Source organism: Furipterus horrens, unplaced genomic scaffold, assembly GCF_987537825.1.
Source record: "Furipterus horrens unplaced genomic scaffold, mFurHor1.1.pri manual_scaffold_3, whole genome shotgun sequence".
Taxonomy (NCBI): Eukaryota; Metazoa; Chordata; class Mammalia; order Chiroptera; family Furipteridae; genus Furipterus; species Furipterus horrens.
Window position 1 is genome coordinate 15,365,178 of NW_028327173.1, and position 24,436 is coordinate 15,389,613.

General features: G+C 37.1%; 1 protein-coding gene across 6 annotated transcripts in view; it reads left to right on the forward strand.

The window, feature by feature from the left end:
• The window catches only part of SRRM1 (serine and arginine repetitive matrix 1), a 32,100-nt gene extending 7,946 nt beyond the window's left edge, over positions 1-24,154 (forward strand). For 2 of the 6 annotated variants that reach the window (XM_090268801.1, XM_090268806.1), the window contains 13 exons: positions 408-611; positions 991-1,185; positions 1,702-1,821; positions 3,814-4,088; positions 9,669-9,749; positions 10,280-10,366; positions 12,308-12,452; positions 12,830-12,871; positions 16,233-16,343; positions 18,528-18,992; positions 19,567-19,762; positions 22,528-22,737; positions 23,108-24,154. In XM_090268801.1, the coding sequence (XP_090124927.1) occupies positions 408-611; positions 991-1,185; positions 1,702-1,821; positions 3,814-4,088; positions 9,669-9,749; positions 10,280-10,366; positions 12,308-12,452; positions 12,830-12,871; positions 16,233-16,343; positions 18,528-18,992; positions 19,567-19,762; positions 22,528-22,737; positions 23,108-23,212 (2,236 nt within the window). In that variant the 3' untranslated portion in view covers positions 23,213-24,154. The remainder of the gene's footprint in view (positions 1-407; positions 612-990; positions 1,186-1,701; positions 1,822-3,813; positions 4,089-9,668; positions 9,750-10,279; positions 10,367-12,307; positions 12,453-12,829; positions 12,872-16,232; positions 16,344-18,527; positions 18,993-19,566; positions 19,763-22,527; positions 22,738-23,107) is intronic. The other 4 variants (XM_090268802.1, XM_090268803.1, XM_090268805.1 and 1 more) reach the window with 4 other exon arrangements.
• Positions 24,155-24,436: the final 282 nt, after the last annotated feature.

The window sequence follows — 24,436 nt, forward strand, 5'->3', positions numbered from 1 at the left end:
TTATATGAGGATTTTTAACTGCATGGAGTATTGGCTCCCTTAGCCCCCTGTGTTGTTCAAGAGTCACCTATACTTTTTAAGCATCATCTCCCTCTGAAAAATTGGTCTTTGGTCTCCTCATCTCTGGAACTGATTAAGAATGAAAATCTATAGAGTTTCAGGTTAATGCTTCCTCTGTTATAACTGGTACAATAGAAGGTGTTTTCATTGGTTTGCTTGCCTTTCTGGATTTCTCTTGGCCCTTTTCCTATTAGGTAAATGTGATAGGCTATCATATTTCCATAGAGAACTTCTCAGATATAAACAATAATGGTGTAATTAAAAAGAATAATCGTCATTTCTGCCTTTGACCCTCCCCCAACTCAATCCACATTATCAAAAACCTAAAAAAATTGCTTTCATCCTAGACGCAAATCCAGATCTCCTTCCCCTAGAAGACGATCTTCCCCTGTCAGGAGAGAGAGAAAGCGCAGTCATTCTCGATCTCCCCGTCACAGAACCAAGAGCCGGAGTCCATCCCCTGCTCCAGAAAAGAAGGAAAAAACTCCAGAGCTCCCAGAATCATCAGCGAAAATGAAAGAACCTTCAGTACAAGAGGCCACTTCTACTAGGCAAGTATATAAAAATTCATTTACAGATATCACAGTTTTAGGGTATTATATTCAAATTGTACAGAAGATCATAAATAAAATGCCCAAAAGGTGACCACTGCTTTTTGTTGTAGTCTTTCGCATATTTTATGTATTGTAACTTTTTTTTTTTTCCTTCTTCAATATTGTGGACAACTCTGCATTTAAAGAAAAATATGTGCAATTAGAATTGTTAGTTGCTGTCACTAGATTTCACTGATCATTTGGAGCTCAGAAAAAGTCATTAATTTTAAAAACGTTTTAAAAAGAGAAAAAACTTTATTCATTGAATTATGACTTAGTAGTCTGAGTAGATGAGGGGGAAAATAAGCTTTTTTTTTTTTTTTTTTTGCCCCCGTAGTGACATTCTGAAAGTTCCCAAACCTGAACCTGTACCAGAGCCTAAAGATCCTTCTCCAGAGAAAAATTCCAAAAAAGAAAAGGAAAAGGAGAAGCTCCGACCAAGATCTCGGTCACGTTCCAAATCAAGATCCCGGACACGTTCTCGCTCTCCTTCTCATACTCGGCCTAGACGGCGCCATAGATCCAGATCAAGGTGAGATGTGGGTTCAAGGTCTGCGTAGAGCCTAGGGGTTTTTTGCTACTCTTCTAGACGGAGGCAGGTAACTAGGTTTTTTTTGTTTGTTTGTTTTTTTAAGATTTTATTTCTTTATTTTTTGGAGAGGGGAAGAGAGGGAGAGAAAAGAAACATCTATATGTGGTTGCCTCTTGCGTGCCCCTATCTGGGGACCTGGCCCGCAACCCACGCATGTGCCCTCATTGGTAATCAGACCGGTAACCCTTTGGTTCACAGGTCAGTGCTCAATCCAGTGAGCCACACCAGTGAGTGCTAAGTGCTAGGTAACTAGTTTCGGAGCAGTAGAAAACATTTAATAAAACGTTATTCTTCAAATTTACAGAGAGAATTTGAGGACACTTCTATAAATATCTACATAAATGGAATTGTAGCCCTAGAAATCCTTTTTTTTAATGTAGCTGTTAGAAAACTACGTCAAACAATTGACTCCCTGTTCCCAGTTTATTCAAGTCCTAATTTTGTTTGTTATGTCAGGTCATACTCACCTAGAAGGCGGCCAAGCCCAAGAAGGCGGCCATCTCCTCGAAGAAGAACTCCACCAAGACGAATGCCACCTCCACCAAGGCATAGAAGGAGTAGATCTCCAGTGAGACGGTGAGTGTTCTTTTCTTTTAATTCGGAAAAGTGTCAGGTGTGTGAATGCACCATATGTTTGTTTTAGGCTAATGTTTGTATTAGTGTCCCCCTGGAAGAAAACTCATAAGTAGTAGATAATGTCTTCCAAAGAGCTTGTCTCACGTGAGGTATAAATGCTGTTATTTGCAGTGAAAAATAATGGTAGTGTAATGTTGAAAAATAAAAAAGAAGAAATTCACCATCTTATTGAAACATTGTTAAGTTTTTATCCTTTCAGATTCTACCAAGAAATCCTATCAAGTGAGGAAATTAGTCACCTTCCCTCTTTTTGGCTTTTAGTTACCACTAACTTCTGAAAAGTAGATGACTATAGATAGAGCCAGTAAGCTGCTTTTACCAGTATTAAAATAATCCACTTGCATTAATTATACTTGTAAATTTTTAAAAATTTTTTGTCGTTATAGAAATGAGTGCTTACTATTAACAGTTCAAATAGAAATAACAAAATTAAAATTTACCCAGCCCTGACCAGGTGGCTCAGTTGGTTAAATAGAGCATTGTCCTGATGCTCCAGGGTTATGGGTTTAGTCCCTGGTCAGAGCACATATAGAAATCAAACAACGGATGCATAAGTAAGTGGAACAAGTCAGTGTTTCTCTCCCTTCCTCTCTCCCTCTCTAAAATAAATTTTTTTTAAGTTGCCCATAATCTCATTCCATAGATTATTAGCAGTTTTCTGTCTGGTTATTTTTTTAAGAGATGAGGCATTAAAATAACCCTGTTAATGACTGTTCTTTTTTTTTAATCATCTTAAAATTAGCATAAAGTAAAATGTTTTGATCTATCACTTTTAACAAAGAAGAAAAAGATTGTTGCTGTATCTTCAAAATAGAGGCCTGGTGCACTGACAGCAAAGTTCTGATCCTACTTGACAGGGCACTTTATCGGTTTTTGGAGGAACTCTTACAGTTATACTTCAGATTATACTTAGACCAGAATATTTTGTTTTTGAATCTTTTAAGGTTGTTTTTTAGGTAACCAAATCAACTTGGAAATAAAGAGAACAATAAGCTTCATAATTTTTGTTTGTTTCTGCAGTCTGACGTTTTTTCAGAATTCCATAGTTTCTTTTTAAAGAGTTTTTTTCTGTAGGGGGAGTTGTCAAGGTATATTGAACAATTTTTATAATTATTAAAATTATAGAACTGATATTACTACTGATAAATGAGACTGATAAAAATGTCAGCAGTCAGTTTAGGTATCACACTTCTAACATAGATTATTTCTCCTTAGAAAAGTAATACTGGTGTTTTCTAGTACAAGATTAGTGGACATAGCTATTTCTTATATTGGAGTTTTGCAAACAGCATGCTTTAATTGTGCTTACTGAGCCATTTAGCAATCAGAATATTTTGCAGATTGTGTAAGATTCCCTTTCAGGTAGTTTTTATCTCACACTTAAGGTAGGGTTTCTTTTTTTCAGGTTCTCAGGAATTCTTCTGCCAAAGGTGAATTCTGCAGGTACACATAATTGCAACAGAACTTACCACAAATTTTGCTGCAGAATTCGAGAGGCCCTTGCTTCTAAGTTTATGTAGCTAAATGAATTCTTATTCTCGCACATCTCTTTAAAAGTGCAACGTGAAGGTTACTTGACTGTGTTATTAAATGGAAAATACTTTGCCACCCAGATTTTGTATGCAAACTCCAAAACACTGATATCATGCTTAAGGAAGAAAGAGGCTGGTTAGTTATTTATATAGTTGACATATAGCTGGAAGGCAACTCAAACATGATTTATTAGAATAATTTGTTTCTTTACAGTTAGCCTCGAACTAGCTGTTTCCTGTGCTAGGCTATGGTTTATTTCCCATTTTTAAAAACTCATCTGCTTAGCTACATAAACTAAAAAGTTGGATTAAAATAGCTGTATTTTTGCATAAACTGTACATACCTGTGTGGTCATTTTTTGTACGTGCAGTTACTGAGTATGAATACTTTATTCCACAGAAGACGGCGTTCATCAGCCTCCTTGTCTGGGAGTAGTTCATCCTCCTCTTCATCTCGTTCCCGGTCACCGCCAAAGAAGCCTCCTAAGAGGACATCCAGCCCCCCTCGAAAAACGCGTAGGTTGTCTCCTTCAGCAAGTCCTCCAAGGCGAAGGCATAGACCATCACCTCCAGCAACTCCTCCACCAAAAACACGTCATTCCCCAACACCCCAGCAGTCAAACCGTGCAAGAAAAAGTCGTGTTTCTGTCTCTCCAGGGAGAACTTCAGGTAAAGGTAAAAATCAAATAAAAACCATATACTCTTTCTTCATTTGCGTACAGTGTGCTTAGTTGTTGGCCACCCCCTCTGCCCTTCAAAGTATGAAGTAGCTGAGGAGCATTTATTTGTATGTGATGTTTTTTGTAAATTGCTTAGAGGCTCACCTTTTCTTTCCTGTTTTACATTCTTGGGAATTGTTGAAATCGACTTTTTATATGTTTTGTTTTTAGCAATGTCCTCTGGCATTGAGTAGGTAGAGAAATGTGTTATATCAGGGCAGTTTGGGTAACTTATCAAAGTTGTGTTATTATGGTAAGGGATCATTATATTACCGGTTAATCCCCTTCACCTCCCCCAAAGATTTTTCTGTTTGATGTCTTGTTTGAGGACTTTACATTCTTTTTTATTCTTGGCCTTATTGTGCTCTCTAGGGAAGGACATGGTGTCCTCTTAGCTGATTTGTTTTTTAAATATAGGCTCTAGGCAGGGTTCTTTTTTTTATTATTATTTTTTTTTTTTTTTTAATACCATTCCCTTGTTGAAAGGGAACAGGTTCTGATTTTTTTTTTTTTTTTTTTTTTGAAGATTTTATTTATTTATTTTTAGAGAAAGGGGAAGGGAGGGAGTGAGAGAAGGAGAGAAACATCAATGTGTGGTTGCCCCTTGCATGCCCCCAACTGGGGACCTGGCTGGCAACTTAGGCCCTGCCTGGAAATCGAACCAGTGACCCTTTGGTTCACAGGCCAGCATTCAATCCACTGATCCACACCAGCCAGGGCTAGGCAGGGTTCTTGAGTGTCATCCTTGCTTTATTTTGTAGGTTGCTTTCTGAGGAATGTATGATCTGTGATCCTGCCAGGCAAATAGAATGCTGGCTGTGTTAGTCTGAGTGAAGGTTGTGGTTTATTGTTTTTTTTTTCCTTCAGTATTAAATACACACTATAGGATTTATTTGAACAGAATTGGGCCTCTGATGCTTAGGGCCAGAATGAGAAAGACAGCCTAAAAGGTGAGTAGTGAGGGTGGGTGGTGGTATCTAAAATGCTGCTATAATAATTGGATTTTAAGGAGCAACATGTAGGTCTGATCATATTTAAATTTTCAGGTTAAAAACGAAACAGAATGGGGATGGGCAAAATTTTGACTATATTTTAATGAATTTTACATGGTCAGGATTTCTAATCAGCATTCTGCTGCTTCATCTCCCTTCCCCCACTAGCCCTGCTGCAGTGTGTTGATATCTAGAAAGGCAGGTTTTGCTTTATATTTTGAACTCTGTTACAATGAGGTATAGGTAAATAAGCTGTCAGAGTGAAAGGGGGGTAATGGTAATCAGTTCAGAATAATGTATAGATCACTTCCTGAATTTTAACAGGCTAATTTGATGGTGTGTAATTAAATATTACATGGTCATTTTTCTTGAATTAGCTCTGTAGATCTAGACAGGCAGCTGGTTAAGAATAGAGAAACCTTTAGGTCTTCAAGGTTCAGGCTTAATTTAAGTATGGGTGGGGGTCTTTGGCTCGCTTATTTTTCATAACCTCATGTCCTGTGTTACCTTTTGTTCAAAATTGGAAAATTTTCGGTCTGTCCATAGTTTCTAGTCACCATGTCCAAATATGTTGTTGTCCTGACCTCTTTTGTTTCCTGTGAAGTGTTGGGACTCCTGAGTATTTATTTCTTCCTTTATCTGGAGCCAGAAAGCTCTTTAGTGAAAAAATATTGTAGTAAGTGCTTTTACTTGCTGCTTTGCAAAAAAACACATCCACTTATGGTTTTCCTGTTTACATCACATAGCCAAAGGGTAATAAGTATACCTGAACAGGACTGAATCCTTGTTAAAATAGTTGTTAAGAATTAGTAGCTACCTTTTGAAGACTCTGCATAGGTACCAACTGCTTGTATTTTGATATACTATATTGTTGAAGGAAACAGGTGCCTGCTTCTCAGAAAAAAGTCACAGTGGATATGTACATGAGCAAGAAATAAGTCATGGTGGATGGGAGACAGAGGACTGGTTCTATTCCTGAGGATTGTGGGACAGATCTTTCCACGGTGAAACAAAACCCAGCCAAGAGATGCACTGTGATCAGTGTAGTCAGAGGCTGCTTTGTGACCCCTGAAGCTAAATATTGGTTCTAACAAGTTGGAATAACTTTTTATAGTAAAATGATCCCAGCCGTCTATGATGAAATATCAGAGCCAGAAACAACTTTAGAAATTGTCCGCAAGAAACAGGTTCTCAGGTTAAGTGGTTTGGTCAAGGTCAGCCAGCCAGGACTAGAATTTTGGTTCTCATTACCATTGAAAAATGTATACTTGGTCCAACACTCCTATTCCAAAATGGCCTGTTTTGATTTCTAGAGGAGGGAAGTGGAGAGTAGGGTGAAATTCTTTAGCTCCTGTACCTGGTAGTGTGATTTCAGAAATTCCAGTTTTATAGTTTTCATGGCAATAAGAACAATTACATTGAAAGGTAATAGATTTTACTTTTGCAATTCACATAGTAGTCACCAATCAGGTCTTTAAATAAAGGTTCTGCTGTTGATAATGGGCAAATGGACTGGGAGACAGGAAAAGTATCTGGGAGAGTATAAGAGGTAAATTATTGCACTGGCTGGTGTGGCTCAGAGTTGATTGAGCACTGGCCTGTGAACCAAAGGGTTTCCCGTTCAAGTACCAGTCAGGGTACAGTAGCCCGGCTTGCCAGCCAGATCCCCAGTTGAGGGCGTGCAAGAGGCAAGCATGCGTTGTTTCTCTCCCTTCCCCTGTCTCTAAAGTAAATAAATAAATTTTTAAAGAGGTAAATTATTTGGGGTATATAATACACATTCTCATTTGAAAGGGTACTCAGGAAACATTTTGTAGTCAATGGCATGTCATAGTTGGTGTTATCTTAGTACATAAAATAGTGCTTTAAAATCAGTGGGATGTTTAATGAAGTGTGTTTACAGAGGATCATTACCTGTGGTAGTGATAGTTTTGAGTTTAGATCAGTTTAGCCATTATAAATTGTACTTGTAGGTACTTAATGATTTTACTAATTCTGATCACAATGACTTAAGTGATATTTTGGGCAAGTCTGGGAGATTAATAATTCATAGGACTGTTAAAAAAATAAATATAAAATACTGGCTTTTCAGTTGATTTTGAAGATTTCTGACTTTGTGCTAGAATAATTTTGCCCCTTGAATACAAAAAATAAAAATATTTGGATGAGTAAAATCTCACCTAGACAAATAAATCTCAATGAAACATTAACATTATAATGTTAATAATGCTGTAATTCAGCCAGTCATTGAACAAGAGCCAGGGGCGTATAATGGACACTTGTCTAATGTTATAACTGTAATGTTATAGTTCAGTTATATCATTTACTAAGTAGGCATTTACCAGCCATTTTGCAAACATAAGCACATTTTTAATGTTTCTAAAGGGAAAATGCATTCTGACATCTAAACACATTTTGGAACTCAGTTTTCCAAGGTAGTAACTTGAACATGTGGGTTTATAGATAACTGAATGCTTATAAAATCTTTTTTAAGATGTGAAGATTAATTAACACTTAAAAATGAGTAATATTGAGCAGAAGGGGAGAAAAGCCTCAAATCCTTAAAAATATATAAAGCCTTTCCGTTTTATTGTTTAAAAACTTCATTAAAATACAGGTTTTAAATGCATTTATAGTGCTACCATATTTTATAACTACGTAATTAGGTGTTAACTGTTCTTTACCCAGTTTGTCCAAAAGGTTTATTAGGTAGAATCATTAATGAAATGTTGGTCATTTTATTGTTTGTTTATTTATTTAAATTTGTGTTTATTGATTTTAGAGAGATAAAAGGGGGGTTGGGGAGAGAAACATCGATTTGTTGTTCTACTTATTTATGCATTCATTGGTTGAGTCTTGTATTTGCCCTGAGCAGAGATTGAACCCTCAACCTTGGAATATTGGAACTATGCTCTAACCAACTGAGCTACCTGGCCTGAGCTAAAATGCTGGTTGTTTTAAAAATAGTGGTGAATTCTTCAATTTGACTACATTAGCAAGGATGAGACTGCTGTTCTAGATCGCTAGGATTTTTTAATGCCCTTTGAATAAGTCTGTATAGAATTCTGAATATGTGTCCGTTGAATGTGTCTACATTCTAGGTCAAATATCTCGTCGTAATTGCTTTACTTACATAAAACAATTGTAAAGATCACGAGTGGAATCATGTTGTGTTTTTTTTTTTTTTTAAGATTTTATTTATTTATTTTTAGAGAGGGGGAGGGAGGAAGGGAGAAAGAGAGGGAGAGAAACACCTATCAGTTGCCTTTCCTGTGTGCCCTGACTGGAAATCGAACCTGTGACCTTGATGATGCCCAACCAGCTGAGCCTCATTGGTCAGGGCGAGATGGTCTTTGAGTTTAATTCTTAATGTTCTCAAATGATGCTCAGGTTGATCTATGGTAAGATTATCTGTGTGACTTTGAAGTCACTTCTATTTAAACCTCAGATCTCTCCTCTTGTAAAATGGAGGGGAAGGGGGAGTGTTATTAGCAACAGAACTTAACATGGCAAACATACAAAACTTTAGTTGCCATAATGATTTTCCATGCAATTGGGATAAGACAAGTTAGATAATTTATAAGTTACCCCCAGCTGTCCTCCTACCTCAGATATATTTCAGAGCTGCTGCTGCTGCTGTGTTCCTTTTTTTCTCTTTAAGTTTTGGAAGGACTCTTCCAGCATTAGTATTTAATTATTTTTACCATTGTGAAAGGTCTGCTTTTGTAATAGGTAGTTGAAATCTCTCATGCTATTGTGAAAGTTATTAAGTTCTACATAGTCTACAGCCTCTTGGATCATTACTTCTCTTCAGACCAAATATCTTTTTCTGAAAATTTCAGCAGGTCTAATTTCTTAACCAGTTACCATCTATTTTCTGAACCTACCCATCATGAGTATTTTTGAAAGCTTTTATACTGATGAGGCCTCTACACTTTGTTTGTTTGTTTGTTTGTTTGTTTATTTTTAGAGCGAGGGGAAAGAAGAAAGAGAGGGAGGGAAACATCACTGTGTGGTTGTCTATCACTCACGCACCCCCAGCTGGGGACCTGACATGCAACCTAGTCATGTGCCCTGACTGGGAATCGAACCAGTGACACTTGGCTCACAGGCTGATGCTCAGTCCACTGAGCCACAGCAGCCAGGACTTTGTACACTGTTTTAAGTCATGGGGCAGCACGCAGAGGTTTACTGAGCTGAATGTTAAACATAGCAGCATCAAGTTTGTTCTACTCAAAAACAGCTCCCACTTTCTTTTAACTAGTGTTTCTTTTGGGTGAATCTCAAGATTCTAAATCATTATAGAACTTTTTGAGACTTTCATCCAGCATTTAAAAATTCTTGCTTTCTACTTCAGGTACTATTCAGATGATGACAAAAGGATCTTTTAGAATTTTGTAATTCTCTATATAAATTCTTTATGAGAATAATCGTACCTATTTTTATATTGTTAAGAAGTCTTGTGAAGCTTTGTTTTCTCCTTGTAAGTGGGGTTTTTTTGTTTGTTTTCTTGCCATACTCTTTTTTTTTTTTTTCTTTTATAGTGACAAAACATAAAGGTACTGAGAAAAGAGAGTCCCCTTCACCAGCACCCAAGCCTAGAAAAGTAGAGTTATCTGAATCAGGTAAGTTATGTGTGTGTGTTTGTTTTAAGCTAAATTAGATTTGTTTCACATTTGGTCAGACCCTTCTGGTTAAAGATTAATTACAGGTTATGGCTTCGTGGTTTAGGAGCTAGGACTCTGAAGTCAGACCAACCTGGTTTGAATCCCAGGCTCCACTACTTAACTGCTTTTTGTTTATGTTTAATTACTTGATTTATCTTAGCCTCATTTTTTTCATATCTGAAATGTGGGTAGTAGTATAATCCTTAGGTTTTTGTCAGTTAACTGAAATAATGTTTATAAAGTGCTTGGCACCTAGTCTGAGCTGTTGTAGCAAATGCCTGAATAAGTTTATTTTTATTACATTTGGTGGTGGTGATCTAAACTAGCATTTAAATTGGTATTTTAAGCTCCTCCTCCTTTGATACACACACACACACACACACGACCCAGCCACATATAAGTTTAAGAGACCATTTCCCTATTCAAATATGTTATATTTTCTGTAAGTATAACTAAAGAAACACTTTCTAAATGCATCCATCTTTCAGAAGAAGATAAAGGTGGCAAAATGGCTGCAGCAGATTCTGTGCAGCAGAGACGCCAGTACAGACGACAGAATCAGCAGTCTTCATCTGGTATGGCACTGATTAAGTTTTTCTGCCTGCATTTTCTAATAAAGAATACCTAAGATATGCCTATGCATCAGTAGTGAGTATACTTAGGAGAAATATGTGCCTATGTAGAAATAAAGTAATTGATCTTTAGAGTACAGCAGTTAAAGGGGGGGGGGTATAAAATTAGAAAAGTATTCTTTTCCCAGCCCTCAGTCTTATTTCCTAAATCTTTTATTCAGAAATTTTTTTTTTTAATTTTTTAAGAGAGAGGGAAACATTGTTTTTTGTTATTTTTTTAAATTGATTGATTGATTGATTATAGAAAGGGGAAGGGAGGGAGGAAGAGGGAGAGAAACATCATTGTGTGGTTGCCTCTCGAGCACCCCCAACTGGGGACCTGGCCTGCAACCAAGGCATGTGTCCTGACTGGGAATCGAACTAGCGACCCTTTGGTTCGCAGTCTGGCGCTCAATCCATTGAGCCACACCAGCCAGGGCGATTTTTGTTATTATTATTTGTACATTCATTGGTTGATTCTTGGATGAGCATTGACCGGGAATCAAACCAGTAACCTTGCAGGGACAACACTCTAACCAACTGAGCAACCTGGCAAGGACTATTCAGACAGTTTCTGCATACGTGTAAGCATTTTTGGTTTAAAGAGAAAAAAAAACAAGCCCACAAAAGCTCAAATTATAGGTTATTTTGCCTGCCTTTTTACTGTATTATATCTAGACATCTTTCCCTGTTCTAAGGGATTTATCACACTTTTTTTTTCTACCATACTTCTTTATTATAACAATATTCTATAATTTAGTGAGCCGGTTGCCTATTTGTACTTTTAGGTTGTTTCTAGCTCATTTTGTGTACTGTGTAAAAATATCTAAAATAATAATTAAAAGCGAAAATTTTGAATTACAGTATATGTACAGAAACTTGATTTTTTTAAAAAAACATGTTTTGACTTTATTAGCTCATTTGGTATTTGTGGCTGAGTCTGGGTGCTACCTTTTCTTTTCGTTTATAAAATGGAAACCCAGGCATCCCTCAGTGGCATTAAGTTAAAAGTTATACAGCTTTGCAGCTCTTTTTGAAGTGAGGTTAATCATGGAAAGGTTTGAAAATGCTCATAGGTCTTGGATATATTTTGGTACCTGAGACTTTGTTTTAAATTTAATTGTTAGTATTTGGAGAACAATTGTTATTTTAAGTTAAGAAAACCAGTGCCAACAATTGAAGTTTTTCTCTGTAGTCTTGACATTTGGCTCCCAGGCCTGTAAGAAATGTCACATATGCGTTTGCTTGATAAATGCTAGGGACATGGAAGTACGTTACTCAAATCCTAATTAGACTTTCCATAGCCTTTAAAGTGCTTAGAATCAAGTAACTGAGATGCTTTTTAAGCTTTGCTTAGTTCTTAGGAAAATCACTAGATTTTTTAAAAATACATATTTCCTATTGTTAGCTTTTATTATTTTTTTTTAGATTTTATTTATTTCTTTTCAGAGTGAGGGGAAAGGAGGGAGAAAGAAAGGGAAACATCAATATGTGGTTGCCTCTCACGCGCCCCCAACTGGGGACCTGGCCCACAACCCAGGCAGGTGCCCTGACTGGGAATCAAACTGGCAGCCTTTGGGTTGCAGGCCGACGCTCAGTCCACTGAGCCACAGCAGCCAGGGCTTGAAAGTCATTAGAGTCTTAAAACTCATTGGGTCTCCTTGGATTATACTGTGGAAATTATGTAACTTATTTATGTAATAATGATTATGTATATTTATTTGTACTTGGCTTTCAAGTCATTGAACATATATTGGTATTGCCTTTGTTAGAGATGGTGGTTTGTATACGTGCTTGCTTACATTCGGGGACTTGCTAATTTGGATTCTCCATCCACTTAGATTCAGAAAACGTGGACACTTTTTAAGTACAGGCCTTCATATTTTATTTATTGCGTAATTATAGATTCTGGCTCCTCCTCTTCCTCAGAAGATGAGCGGCCCAAGAGGTCCCATGTGAAGAATGGTGAGGTAGGCAGGCGGCGGAGACATTCCCCTTCCCGCAGTGCTTCTCCATCACCTCGAAAGCGCCAGAAAGAAGCTTCCCCTCGGTAACGTCTTTTCTTCAGTCTTCACTGCTGTTTTGTAGTGATGAGAAACTTCATAACTTAAGGGGTGGGCTGTGAGCTTATTTTAGAATTTGGCTAACTCCTTAATTTCAAGGACAGAAGGACATGGCCACATTTTATTTGCGGGGGGGTTGCTTTGTTTGGTGGTTATTAGCTAATTAATGAGAACTTTGTGAGTGTTGTACCACCATGTTGTAGTGTGCATGTCTGAAAGAATACCAGTTAAATCATAGTATTAATTCCTGAACATATTTGAATGTTTAAAAAATATATATCTCCATTAGTGATACCTAATGCCATTGAAGTAAATAATTTGGTGAATGGAATTCTTGACATTTGTTTTTCTCCACTGCTCTCAGGATGCAGATGGGAAAGCGATGGCAATCGCCAATGACTAAAAGGTTGGTTAGACACTACTTTGTAACAGGATTACATGTCAAAGTTGTAATGACTTAATTTACTGCTTAGGTAACCTTATCCCATTCCTTGGTATACAGTGGGTAGAGAAAGTCCTCAGTTGTTTTAGTTTAATTGTATTTCTTTACACATCAAATTAATGATAGAATTGTACACAATGTTCATTTTAGGATATTTTTGAGCTTAGATTTTTGTGCAGTTACAAAATCTGTAGTAATGGCACCCCGATTTAGTGGGGAAGGACTTTGTGGTGACATTAGGGCAGGCAAGAAGAACTATGGAGAGACTTGAAAAGAGGAAGAAGGAGTGGAAGGCTTTGGCCCCTGTTCGGTGTTCTCTGTGGTAGGAAGGCAGGTTTGCGTATCTCCATTGAACCTTTTTGATCATTGGTGTCTATGTGACCCCCAAACCGTAACATGTTAGAGTCAAATCACACATAGAAGTCTTTAATTTAGGCTTATCTCATTAGTTAAAAATAAGAACAGACCCAGAAGTAGTAAATAGTGAGCCTTTTAGGGTTGTAAAATGACAAAGCCAGATCTCAAACCTGTGCCATTGACACACCATTACACTATCTTCACTGTTCTTTTGTTTGGGGGCATTTAGCTGCCACTAAAATCTCTCAGTATTTATTCTTCCTAAAACTATCCTGTTATTATTTTTGTCTCCATTTTTAAGCTCTTTTATTTTAGGTAGTCTCATTAATAAAAAGTGTTTTCTTGGAAAGCTGCTTTGGAACCAGTCAGCAATGTTTGTGGTGGAGCTAAGCAATGTATTTGTGCCATGAAAAATAACTATCACTTTCCAATAAAACATAAAAGCCTAAAAAAAGTTAAATTTAGTTGTTAAGGTATTCTGTTTCCAACTATAAGTACCCCTGGCTTCTGTAAAATTGCTAGTATAGTAGCTAAAAATTACTTTACAAAAGCAATTTAGTGGTAAGATTTCTTCCCTTTCTCCCAGCCCCCAAATTATGGAACTTTTCTTTACTAGAAAAAGATTTCTCACTACAATAAAATCAACACTTAGATTTATTACCTTACAGCAAGATATTTTTATTTTGGTTCTCATTAAAAAATAATAATAAATTGTACTAGTGTCTTCAAGTTTATTGTTTTTTGGAATTGCAGTCAGGTGTCTGGGATCTAAAGATGGAGAAATAATTATTTAGAATTAAGTTCCAATGTTTATTGTATTTTAAGAGGGGAAATACAGCCTGGTTTCTGATATTTTCTCAAACACTTGCCTTTGGGTATTGAACACTCCTTAACTTAAAGGATACAAAGTATATTGATCATATTAAGTGTAGCTGATCATATCTTAGATAGTTGTCACATCTATAACCTCTATTACCAGTGTGGCTAGTGAAACAGGCCACTGCAGAGATAACAAGCTGGCTCCTTGTCATAAGACTTGTCTGTTTCTATATACTTGAGGGGCTAAAGGCTACATCAAATTGAGTCTTACTGAAACTGGTTCTCACACAGTTTAGGGGAAAAACTTCCCTACTCAACAGTGTCTACACATTTGAAGGCTTAGTTTAGCATTAGTGTTCTGAGTAACTAGAAAATACTTAGCTGCTTTTTTTTTTTTCTTTCTTTCTTTCTTTTTAATTTCTGAAATGTGTGCCTTGTCAGATCTGTTAAGAAACTATCGCCTTCGGGTCAGAACCATGTGGTATCAGGACTCCACTTACAAGTGATTATCAGATTTTTCTGGCAGTTCCTTAAGTTATCCTACTTTGGTTGTGGTTTTATTTATTCTTATTCTCTTTTCAGTTATTTTCTCACAGAGAAACAGGGTATTGTAGATCATTTCTGAAAGGGACCTTTAGTTACTTCATTTTACAAATGAAACTGAGGTGCAACTCAGGTCATTAGTGTATCATAATAGATTCTAATCTAAGTTCAATTTGTAATGACAGTTTCTGTTAAAAGTTTTGTAAACAAATTGGGAGAATATTTTTAAAGAGGAGCCACATAATCAACAGTAATAGCCTCTTATGCTATTATACCTACTGACAGCATATTGGGAGTTCTTGTTTAAGTCAGGTCATCCTCAAAGTTTGTGAATATAAACCTTTGCTTTTCTTTTTAAGTCAAAACCCAAATGTCTTTTTCCATTTGAATCTTCATTACCTGTTGAAACAATACTGTAGTCACCCTGTTTCTCTTTGTCTCATAATTCTAATTAATCCTGGTGTTAAATGCCTTCCCTTTTAACTGCCCTTTTTTGTAATTAATAGTTTGATGTCTACATTTCATTCATCTAAAGCTTATCTGTTCTTTTATCTTGGCCTCTTGTAGTTTATAGATTTTAGAAATTTCTCTGTTCTGTTAACAGAGCTCTGCTTAGTTTTAAAGGGAAACCAAGACCAGTAATTTTTAGAAGCTATTTTCAGATTCACAGGAAACACCAATAATCAACTGGGCAGGAAATTAAGAATTAATTACGTTATTTGGCTACTTTGTATACACAAATTTACCCAATAGGTGGCAAACTGGCTTAGTGTATATTTTAATATGTCTATAGGAAGATGGCCATGGATTAGTCTAGTTGATACAATCGTATGTTTCAGGTGTTTGTTTGTTTGTTTTATGTTGGTTGTGTTAAGCTCAGAATTAAGATTTATATGATCCTTATCTATATTTTAACCAAAACAATCCCAGTTATATCTTAAGTACTCAGACAGCTTTAGTGTTTGGAATGGTGTTTTTAGTTAATAGTATGCAACTCTTGAACAATGGAAATACATTTTAAAAATCAAGGATTTGGAGCTGTGACACCCAGATTTTGGGTCTTAAGCCACTGGTGACTGTTAGAACTTAAAATATATGTGTTAGAATATTCCATTTTTTAGGCTTCAGGGCACTTGTTCCTAATAAGAAATTGGAAAATCACCTTGTGAGCCTTTGCAAAATACACTGGCTAGACCATAACTCAGACCTGAAAAATGCAAAACTCAGATAAGTTTCCTAGGTGATTCTCGTGTGTGTGCCAATTTCAAAGCAATGCTCTGGTGCAGTGTTTTCAAACTTACAGTCTATTTTATATCGTGACCCAGACTCTTTATGTATTTATATACTGAAACAAAAATTTCACACACGAAAGAAATTTACCCTTAACAATAAGTAATATTCTGATTTTCTATTTCAAAAAAACATTCTGGTTCATACCCAGGGTCTTGACTAATAGTCTTGACCTGTAGTTTGAAAAACACTGTTCTGAGGGATAGAGTAACTGTTGTTGCACTTTGGGTTAACAACGACTGAACCAGTGTCATCTGGATTACTTAATTCTAAATGCTACTAACTCAGAATCAACTGTAATTCTTCTTTGCTTTAGTGGTAGACGGAGGAGAAGTCCTTCCCCACCACCCACCAGAAGGCGACGTTCTCCTTCTCCTGCTCCACCTCCTCGGCGGCGTAGGTCTCCCACACCACCACCACGACGGAGGTATTTAATCACATATGCTTGTTGGAGTTCATTGTAACATCCTACTAGGGTGGCATTGCTCAGCCGTTCACAAACCACCACCTATTCTATGATTGCATTTGTATGAAAAATCCAGAACACACAAAACTATAAAGTGGATTAGTGGCACCCGGGTGGGAATGGGGAGTGATAATGGCTAGACAACTGTAAATATACTGAAACCATTGAAATGTACACATTAAATAAGTTGAATTTTATGGTATCTGAATGAAGTCAGTCAACATATTAAATAAATTAAAAGATGGAAACACTATTTAGTGATTACAAAGGGAAAAGTTTGGGGCGGGGCAAAAATAGGTTTCCAGTTGTTTTAACAGAAAAGAATATAGTAATACAAGAGTAAACTGCTTTGCTTACAACTGTAAACCTACTTTTGCCCCACCCTGTATTAATTTAGTGAGGAACTCCCAGCACATACTCTCTTAACTAAGGAATCAAAGTTAACATTCTCAGTAATACATACTGGTGTCACATAACTCCTAGATACTTCTGTAGCATCCTTACCAATTATGCAGAACCTGAGGATAATTATTAGGAAATATCAGACAAACCCTATTTGAAGATCATCCTACAAAGGAACTGATCAGTACTCTTAAAAATGTCAGTCATGAAAGAGTAACAGTTAGAAATTAGCAGAAACTTTTAGGACACGTGGCAACTGAATGCAATATAGGATTCTGATTTTTGGAGCCTGGCACAGAAGAAAAGCCATAGGTGGGAAGAGGGTGATATTGGTACTTTAGTTATTACTAAGTTAGTACTGAGGTTAATTTCAGTTTTGTTAATTTTCTTTGGCTATACAAGTGGCAGATCTTCACTGTTATTGTAGCTTTTCTGTAAATCTAAAACAGTTTCAAAATTAAAGTTCCAGAAAAATTTGTAATGACATTACCAAGCAGTATAATGGCTACTACCTCTCTTGAACACCTGTTGTGTGCCACGTTAAGGACTTGGTGTTTACGTCCTTTATCATCAGTCCTCAAGATGATCTTACTTGGTAGATGGTATTCCCATTTTCCAGGTAAAGAAGTAGAGGTTCAGAGTTACTAAAATTGCTCAAGGACAAACATGGAACTGCATTCTACCTTTTTGCCCATTGTCTGCAGAGGAAAATATTTTAAACTCAAGGTCTGAACATTTCAAGAGCAAATGGTAGTTGGACCTGAATGGTATGGTTAGGTCTAATTCCTAAGAGACTAGTTAGGGTCATGCAGGAATTCAGAGTACAGGAAGGCCAGGTTGCACTTTCATAGGGATGCATTCTACCTAGCAGTGAACTTTCATTGAAAAAGTGCTTTTTTTGAGACAGAAAATACAAGTCTCTCTTTGAGGGGGGAAGAGATACTTTTTAAAGCTTATGCAGTGAACTGATTATTAAAAGAGTCCAAAGAGCAATTTTAGAGAGGGTACCATGTAGGAGAGTTAGAGTTAGTGAGTTGATCGCCAGTAGTCCTGCTAATTAATGATTTAGTGATTATATGATGATGAAGAATATTCAGTTTCCTCAAAGCAATGTAAGATGCTATTCTCAAAAAAAAAAAAAAAAAAAATTAAATTGATTTTATATGGATTGTATAAAATGACTTTCGACAAATTTGAATTCATTCTGAAACTGAAAATATCTCTGTTAACCAGAATGTCCTATTTTATAGTCATTTATGATAAACAGGAATTTACTAATTGATATTTTCATTTAAATGAGGATAAAGGTATATAGCATTTCCACTTAAATATATACTCCCTTTGCCTGATACTTAGTACAATACAGGCAAATATACCTCACTTTGCAAATACTGTGTTTCCATCAACACAGAGGCAAGATCCTGCAACAGCAAAGAGATGGCTCAGATGATGGTTAGCATTTTTTAGCAATAAAGTATTTTTAAATTAATGTATGTACAATTTTTTAAAGACAGTGCTATTGCACACTTAATAGCAGTATCATATAAAAGTAAGTGTGCTAAAAAAACCAGTAAATTTATTTGTCTTGATTTATTGCAATATTGGCCTGATTGTAATCTGAAACCAAATCTGCTGTACCTCCGAGGTATGCCTGTGTAGCCATATTTGCTGCTTCATTTTCTTTGTATACCATTTTCTTATCTTGTTGGACTTTTCAGTTTAATAATGATATATTTTTCCTAGGACTCCTTCTCCTCCCCCACGTCGGCGCTCACCTTCCCCAAGAAGATACTCGCCTCCAATACAGAGGAGATACTCTCCTTCTCCACCTCCGAAGAGAAGAACAGCTTCTCCCCCACCCCCTCCTAAACGAAGGGCATCACCAACTCCACCACCAAAGCGTCGGGTCTCCCATTCTCCACCTCCCAAACAAAGAAGTTCCCCAGCCACCAAGAGACGTTCACCTTCATTGTCATCAAAACATAGGAAAGGGTCTTCCCCCAGTCGATCTACCCGGGAGGCCCGGTCACCGCAACCAAACAAACGGCATTCGCCCTCACCACGGCCTCGAGTTCCTCAGACCTCCTCAAGTCCTCCACCTGTTCGAAGAGGACCATCATCATCACCCCAAAGAAGGCAGTCTCCATCTCCAAGTACTAGGCCCATTAGGAGAGTCTCCAGGACTCCGGAACCCAAAAAGACAAAAAAGTAAAAATACTTGATGCTCTTTGGTTAGGAACACTAACTTGCATAGCTCTCCTTTTGTTTGAAAGCTTCCGCCTTCCCCCGCTTTACTAAGAAATTGCAGGAAGGAATAAGCTGTGAATACAGACTTCTAAGGCAAATTCTTGTTAGTGTTCAGAGAGCCTTTTCTGTTTTCAGGATAGTTCCTTATAGCATAAACTAAACGCCATAGGATTTTACTTGGTTCTTAAGGGGATCAGCTTTGAGGGTATGCTTCTAAACTAGCCTGAAGCAATGCATAGAATAGTTCTTACATGTCTATATAAGACTGATAAAAGCAGTCTTAATAAAATACAAGGGATTGGCATTGCTAATTTCATACAGAAAGAATCAGTAACAATTGAAAGAGGATTCTTAGTCTTGAATTATTCCAGGAGACTTAGATGATATAAATTTGCGTTAGTAGAATCAAATAGCAAAATAAGTGCTATGATTAAAGTTCATGACCTAGTTGTATATGGTAGTGTTATTTTCTCTTAAGAAAGATTTCTGTTCTTGGATACTAAGTGTTTTGGGGGTTTTTTTTCCCTTTGTCTAGAGCTGCCTCACCAAGCCCTCAGTCTGTAAGGAGAGTCTCATCCTCCCGATCTGTCTCAGGGTCTCCTGAGCCAGTGGCTAAAAAACCCCCAGCACCTCCATCTCCTGTCCAGTCTCAGTCGCCCTCTACCAATTGGTCACCAGCAGTACCAGTCAAAAAGGCTAAGAGCCCAACACCAAGCCCATCACCGGTGAGGGTATGTGTCTGCCCTGTTTTGGGCATCCTTTCTAATTGTATGTGGTTATTTGGAAGCGGAGAAAAGTTTTTGTCTTTCATAGCTCAGAGGAGCATAATTTTCTGTGGTTCAGATGGACTTGAAAGAGGCACAGATTAAGTGGCAGTGGTTGCATCAACAGTCCATGCTTAATGCTCTGGCCACCCACTAATTTGTGATATGTCTAATACTGTTAAATTCCAGAATCTTGGTGCTTGAGATTGGACACTACAGAAAATCTAGGAAAACAAAAAATTGCCCATGGTTCTGTTATCTAGGAGAAATATGCCTTAATATTTCTGCTGTTTTCTGTAGTGTTTGACACATTCAGGGATACCTAATTAAGATCACACAATTCAATACAATTTTCGATCTTAGGTTGTGTCTATATTAATGTGATTCACTTTTTATAAAGGAAAAAATACGTATCACGAAGAAGATACCAAAATGTTTGGCAGTGGGTTATGTGTTAGGGAAATAATAGTGATTTTAATTTTCCTTCTTTGCACTTTAATGCTCTTATTTTTTCTACAGTGAAAATACAGTTGACCCTTGAACTACACAGGTCCACTTTTTTTTTTTTCCTTTTTAATAAATATATAGTTGACCATCTGTATACCCCAGTTTCGGAAGTACAAATTCATCTTAACTAGGTGGATCGAAAACAGTATTTTTTTGATCCACAGTTGGAATCCATGGATGTAGAGCGCTGACTGTATGCATTTTTCTACGCCGTTTTATTTAAGGGACTTGAGCATCCGTGGATTTTGGTATCCTCGGAGTTCTGGAAGCAATCCCTCACAGATATCAAAGGATGGCTGTAATTAAATTTGGGGGGAGTCAAGTTATTTGTGGATTTTTTACTTCACAGGAGGTTGGTGCCCTTTATCCCTGCATTGTTCGAGGGTCACTGTACACTATTTCTATGATAAAAAATGGAACCTTGCAACTTGTGAAGTATTAGATAGAATGGAAAGTACTTTATTGCTTCATGTAGTCTTGTCTTTGGCAAGCTACATAAGAATAACCCTCTTGTTTTTATTACATTGTCAAGTTTAAATATCATTGGAGTACTAAAATATTGGGATTTAAATCTTCTTTTCCCTTTTGTGAGTCATTAATCTTATAGTGGACAGGTATCAGTATTGTATAAAATTAGCAGTTAAATGTCCACCAAAATAGGGTTGACTGGATTGTGCAAACTAATTGGATAGATTGGGGAATTTTAAGTAATTGCTTAGAAATGTGAACTTGGAGAATTACAGACCAGATTCAGTTATAGCAGAGCCTGCCGTTTGAATAAATCTGGTATATATGCAGTGAAGAACAAACCACTTCATTCTAGAGATAGGAGAGGTCAGGTAGTAATAAGAATGCCAGCATGTATTTAGATTAATAGCTGTATCAAAACTTGCTATGTGTTAGGTTAGTATTGCAGGTGATTTACAGATAGACCCATTTAATCATCATAACAGCTTTGTCCAGGATTTTTACACACAGTTTAAGGTTGACACAAAGGTCTCATAAAGTCAAGCAGAATTGTCTGAGGTCAGATTATTAATACTGGGTTGGCCAAAAAGTCCATATGTTTTTCTTCCATAAGATAAAAGACTTTTTTTTAAAAAGATTTTGTTTACTTATTTTTAGAGAAAGGGAAAGGGAGGGAGAAAAACATCAGTGTGTGGTTGCTTCTCATGTGCCCCAAGTAGACACCTGGGCCACAATCCAGGCATGCGCCCTGACTAGGAATTCAACCTGCAACCCTTTGATTCACAGGCCGGTGCTCAATCCGCTGAGCCACACCAGCCAGGACAAAAGATCTATTTTTTATTTTCACCAATAACTTATTGATTTGGATATTTTGAGCATTCGGCTATCTCCTGCATGGTACAGCATTGATTGTTCTCAGTGTCTCAATTTGATTGCTTTCAACTTCATCTGGTCTACCCAACCGTGGAGTATCGACCAGTGAGAAATCTCCAGCACGAAACTTAGCAAACCACTTCTGATACATTCAGCCAGTCACAGCACCTTCTCTATAACACTGCACAGATCTCTTTTTACATTTCAGTTGTGTCCTTACCTTTCTTGAAATAATAAAGCATGATGTGCCCAAAATGTATATTTCTTCCATCTTCAATATTAAAATGGCTACACAAAATTAATCAGTTTTGGTAATTTCTTTTTTAATTCATGCTGATATGACAGCTGTCACAATACAGTCTTAACAAAATTGTTTTGAATGAACTTAAAGCAACTTAAGCTCTACTAGAGCCATCTTTAGGAAAAAAGCAAACAAACTTTTTGGCCAGCAATAGGTTCAAGAACCAGAATTCAGCTCAGGCCTGTCTGAGTAGTGGGACCTCTCTTTCTGTTGCACGTGCCACTTTTCCTTGCTTTTGGAGGTTGGCCCTGACTCACTACAACCCTGGAGACCTGACTCCCAGCTGTGGTTGAGAAACCTGGTTTAATGTGAAGATGGTTTGGTAAAATTTTAAAAATAGTTAACCTTCACAGTTCATTCTGACTCTTTAACAAAATCTGTGAAAAATATCGTTACTTTCAGTGTGGTTCCCATCTCTAGGGATATTTTTCTTGGTGCTGATTGACTTTAGGCCTTTTCCCCCCTGAAGCCTTATGATGTCTTGAGATGGGTCCATTTAGTTGTTTTCCTTGGGGATAGAAGCAGTTGGGTTGGACAGAATTCTAACGACTGAGTTATTGCTGTTATTTTTCTGGATTTCTAGAATTCAGACCAGGAAGGGGGTGGAAAGAAAAAGAAGAAAAAGAAGGACAAGAAACACAAAAAGGATAAGAAGCACAAGAAACACAAAAAACACAAGAAAGAAAAGGCTGTGGCCGCAGCCGCCGCAGCCACTGGAGCCCCTGCAGCCGTTCCTGCTCCAACCACCACATCAGCACAGGGAGAGCCAGAGGCGGAGCCCGAGCCCAGGAAGGTAGTGTGGGCACTGTCCTGTGGCTTATATAAATAGCTACGTTCTATTTTATTCTATTTTATTTTTTTATAATTGGCTACTTGGCTGTTAACTCTTGATCTATTTCTTGATGACCTGCCCAGAATAGGAATTTGCCAAGACAAATGATAGGAATGTGAATGGCTGCCAAAAAGTTTAATGTATATTTTTAAAATAACGTCTTTAAGATAACATACTACATAATTTATGCATTTAAATATATATGATTTGATGGGTTTTAGTATATTCATGGAATTGTACAGCCATCACCACAGTTTTATTTTGCTCTGTACTTAGTATCTCCTAATAGTGTCTCAAGACTTAATAATATAACCTTTCTGGGTTTTTTCAGGAGACTGAAAGTGAAGCTGAAGATAACCTTGATGACTTAGAAAAGCACCTGCGTGAAAAGGCCCTGAGATCAATGAGAAAGGCTCAAGTGTCCCCACAGTCTTAGGTGGAAATGTTTGTTACGGTGTAAATTTTATTTGGTTTGTACTCAATTCAATTTCAAAAATGCTAAAATGTGTTTGAGCTTTAGACTATAACATTTGTTGTAATAATTGCTAGGTTGAAGTTCACCATGTAAAAAAGGGCATGGATTTACATTGCAAAAGGTGTCCACAGTGTATTAGTGACATTCTTTCATTGACAGCTGACATAAATTCATTTAGAGTGAAATATTTTAAGCCAAAACAAGTCCCCTTTTTAAAAAAGGGGCTTTAAATATTGTTGGCATTTTTATGATTTCTTTAAATGCCCCTGGCTATTCCCAGAGGTTTTCTTTTCTCTTTTCTCTTTTTTTCTCTACTTTTTCTCATTTGAGTCTTAGCACCCATTTAAGTTATGATGCATCCAACCTTGTATGGTTTGCAGTTGCCCAGAAATAAGACCACTGTTGAACTACTACAAAAGTATAAATTAGCATTTTAATGCCACAATCTTTCCTGTTGCCTGTGGAGTCTCTGCTGAAATGAATCAGGATTCAAGCTCTAGGATGAGACAGAAAATGAAAGCATGTTGTTTGCCAGGACGAGGACACTGTGGGTTAATACTGATGTGTAACAAGTTGATTTGGAACACTGGAATTTCATTCTATTCTGTTGTGTTTTTTTGTAAAGGCAGTTAACTAGTCCTAGGAAGGATCCTTCAGTTACATACACTTGGTTTTATGAAATGTCATGGTTCCATTCATAATTTTGTCTTATTCTTCCAATTGGTATATACAGCTTTCAGAGCTCTTGTATTTGGAAGGCTGGAAGGGCCCAGACTTTTGAAATGGTGTCTTGTTTTCACTGTTTTTGTTTTTGTTTTTGTTTTTTTTTTTGTTTTTGTTTTTTAAACTAAAGCTATATAAAGCTTGTGGATTAAACAGAATAAATTTCTAAATTTAAAAACATTGGCCACTCACTTTTACTTACTCATCTCAATGCTGCAGGAAACCTGCCTTTCTTAGAAATTTAACAGTGCCCCTTTGGGCAGGATGAGGGTTGGGCAAGGGAAGTAAAAAGGTGGTGAAATTGTTTTACCATCTTTATTTTGATAACGTGATGCGTGTATGAATAGAAAGGACACGGCATGATTGGGACATACATGACCAGGCATGGGTGAAGAGGAGGCCGTTTCAGACAGAGCCAGCAGCACAGAAGGAGCCTGGCACAATTGCAGGAAGTGAATGAAG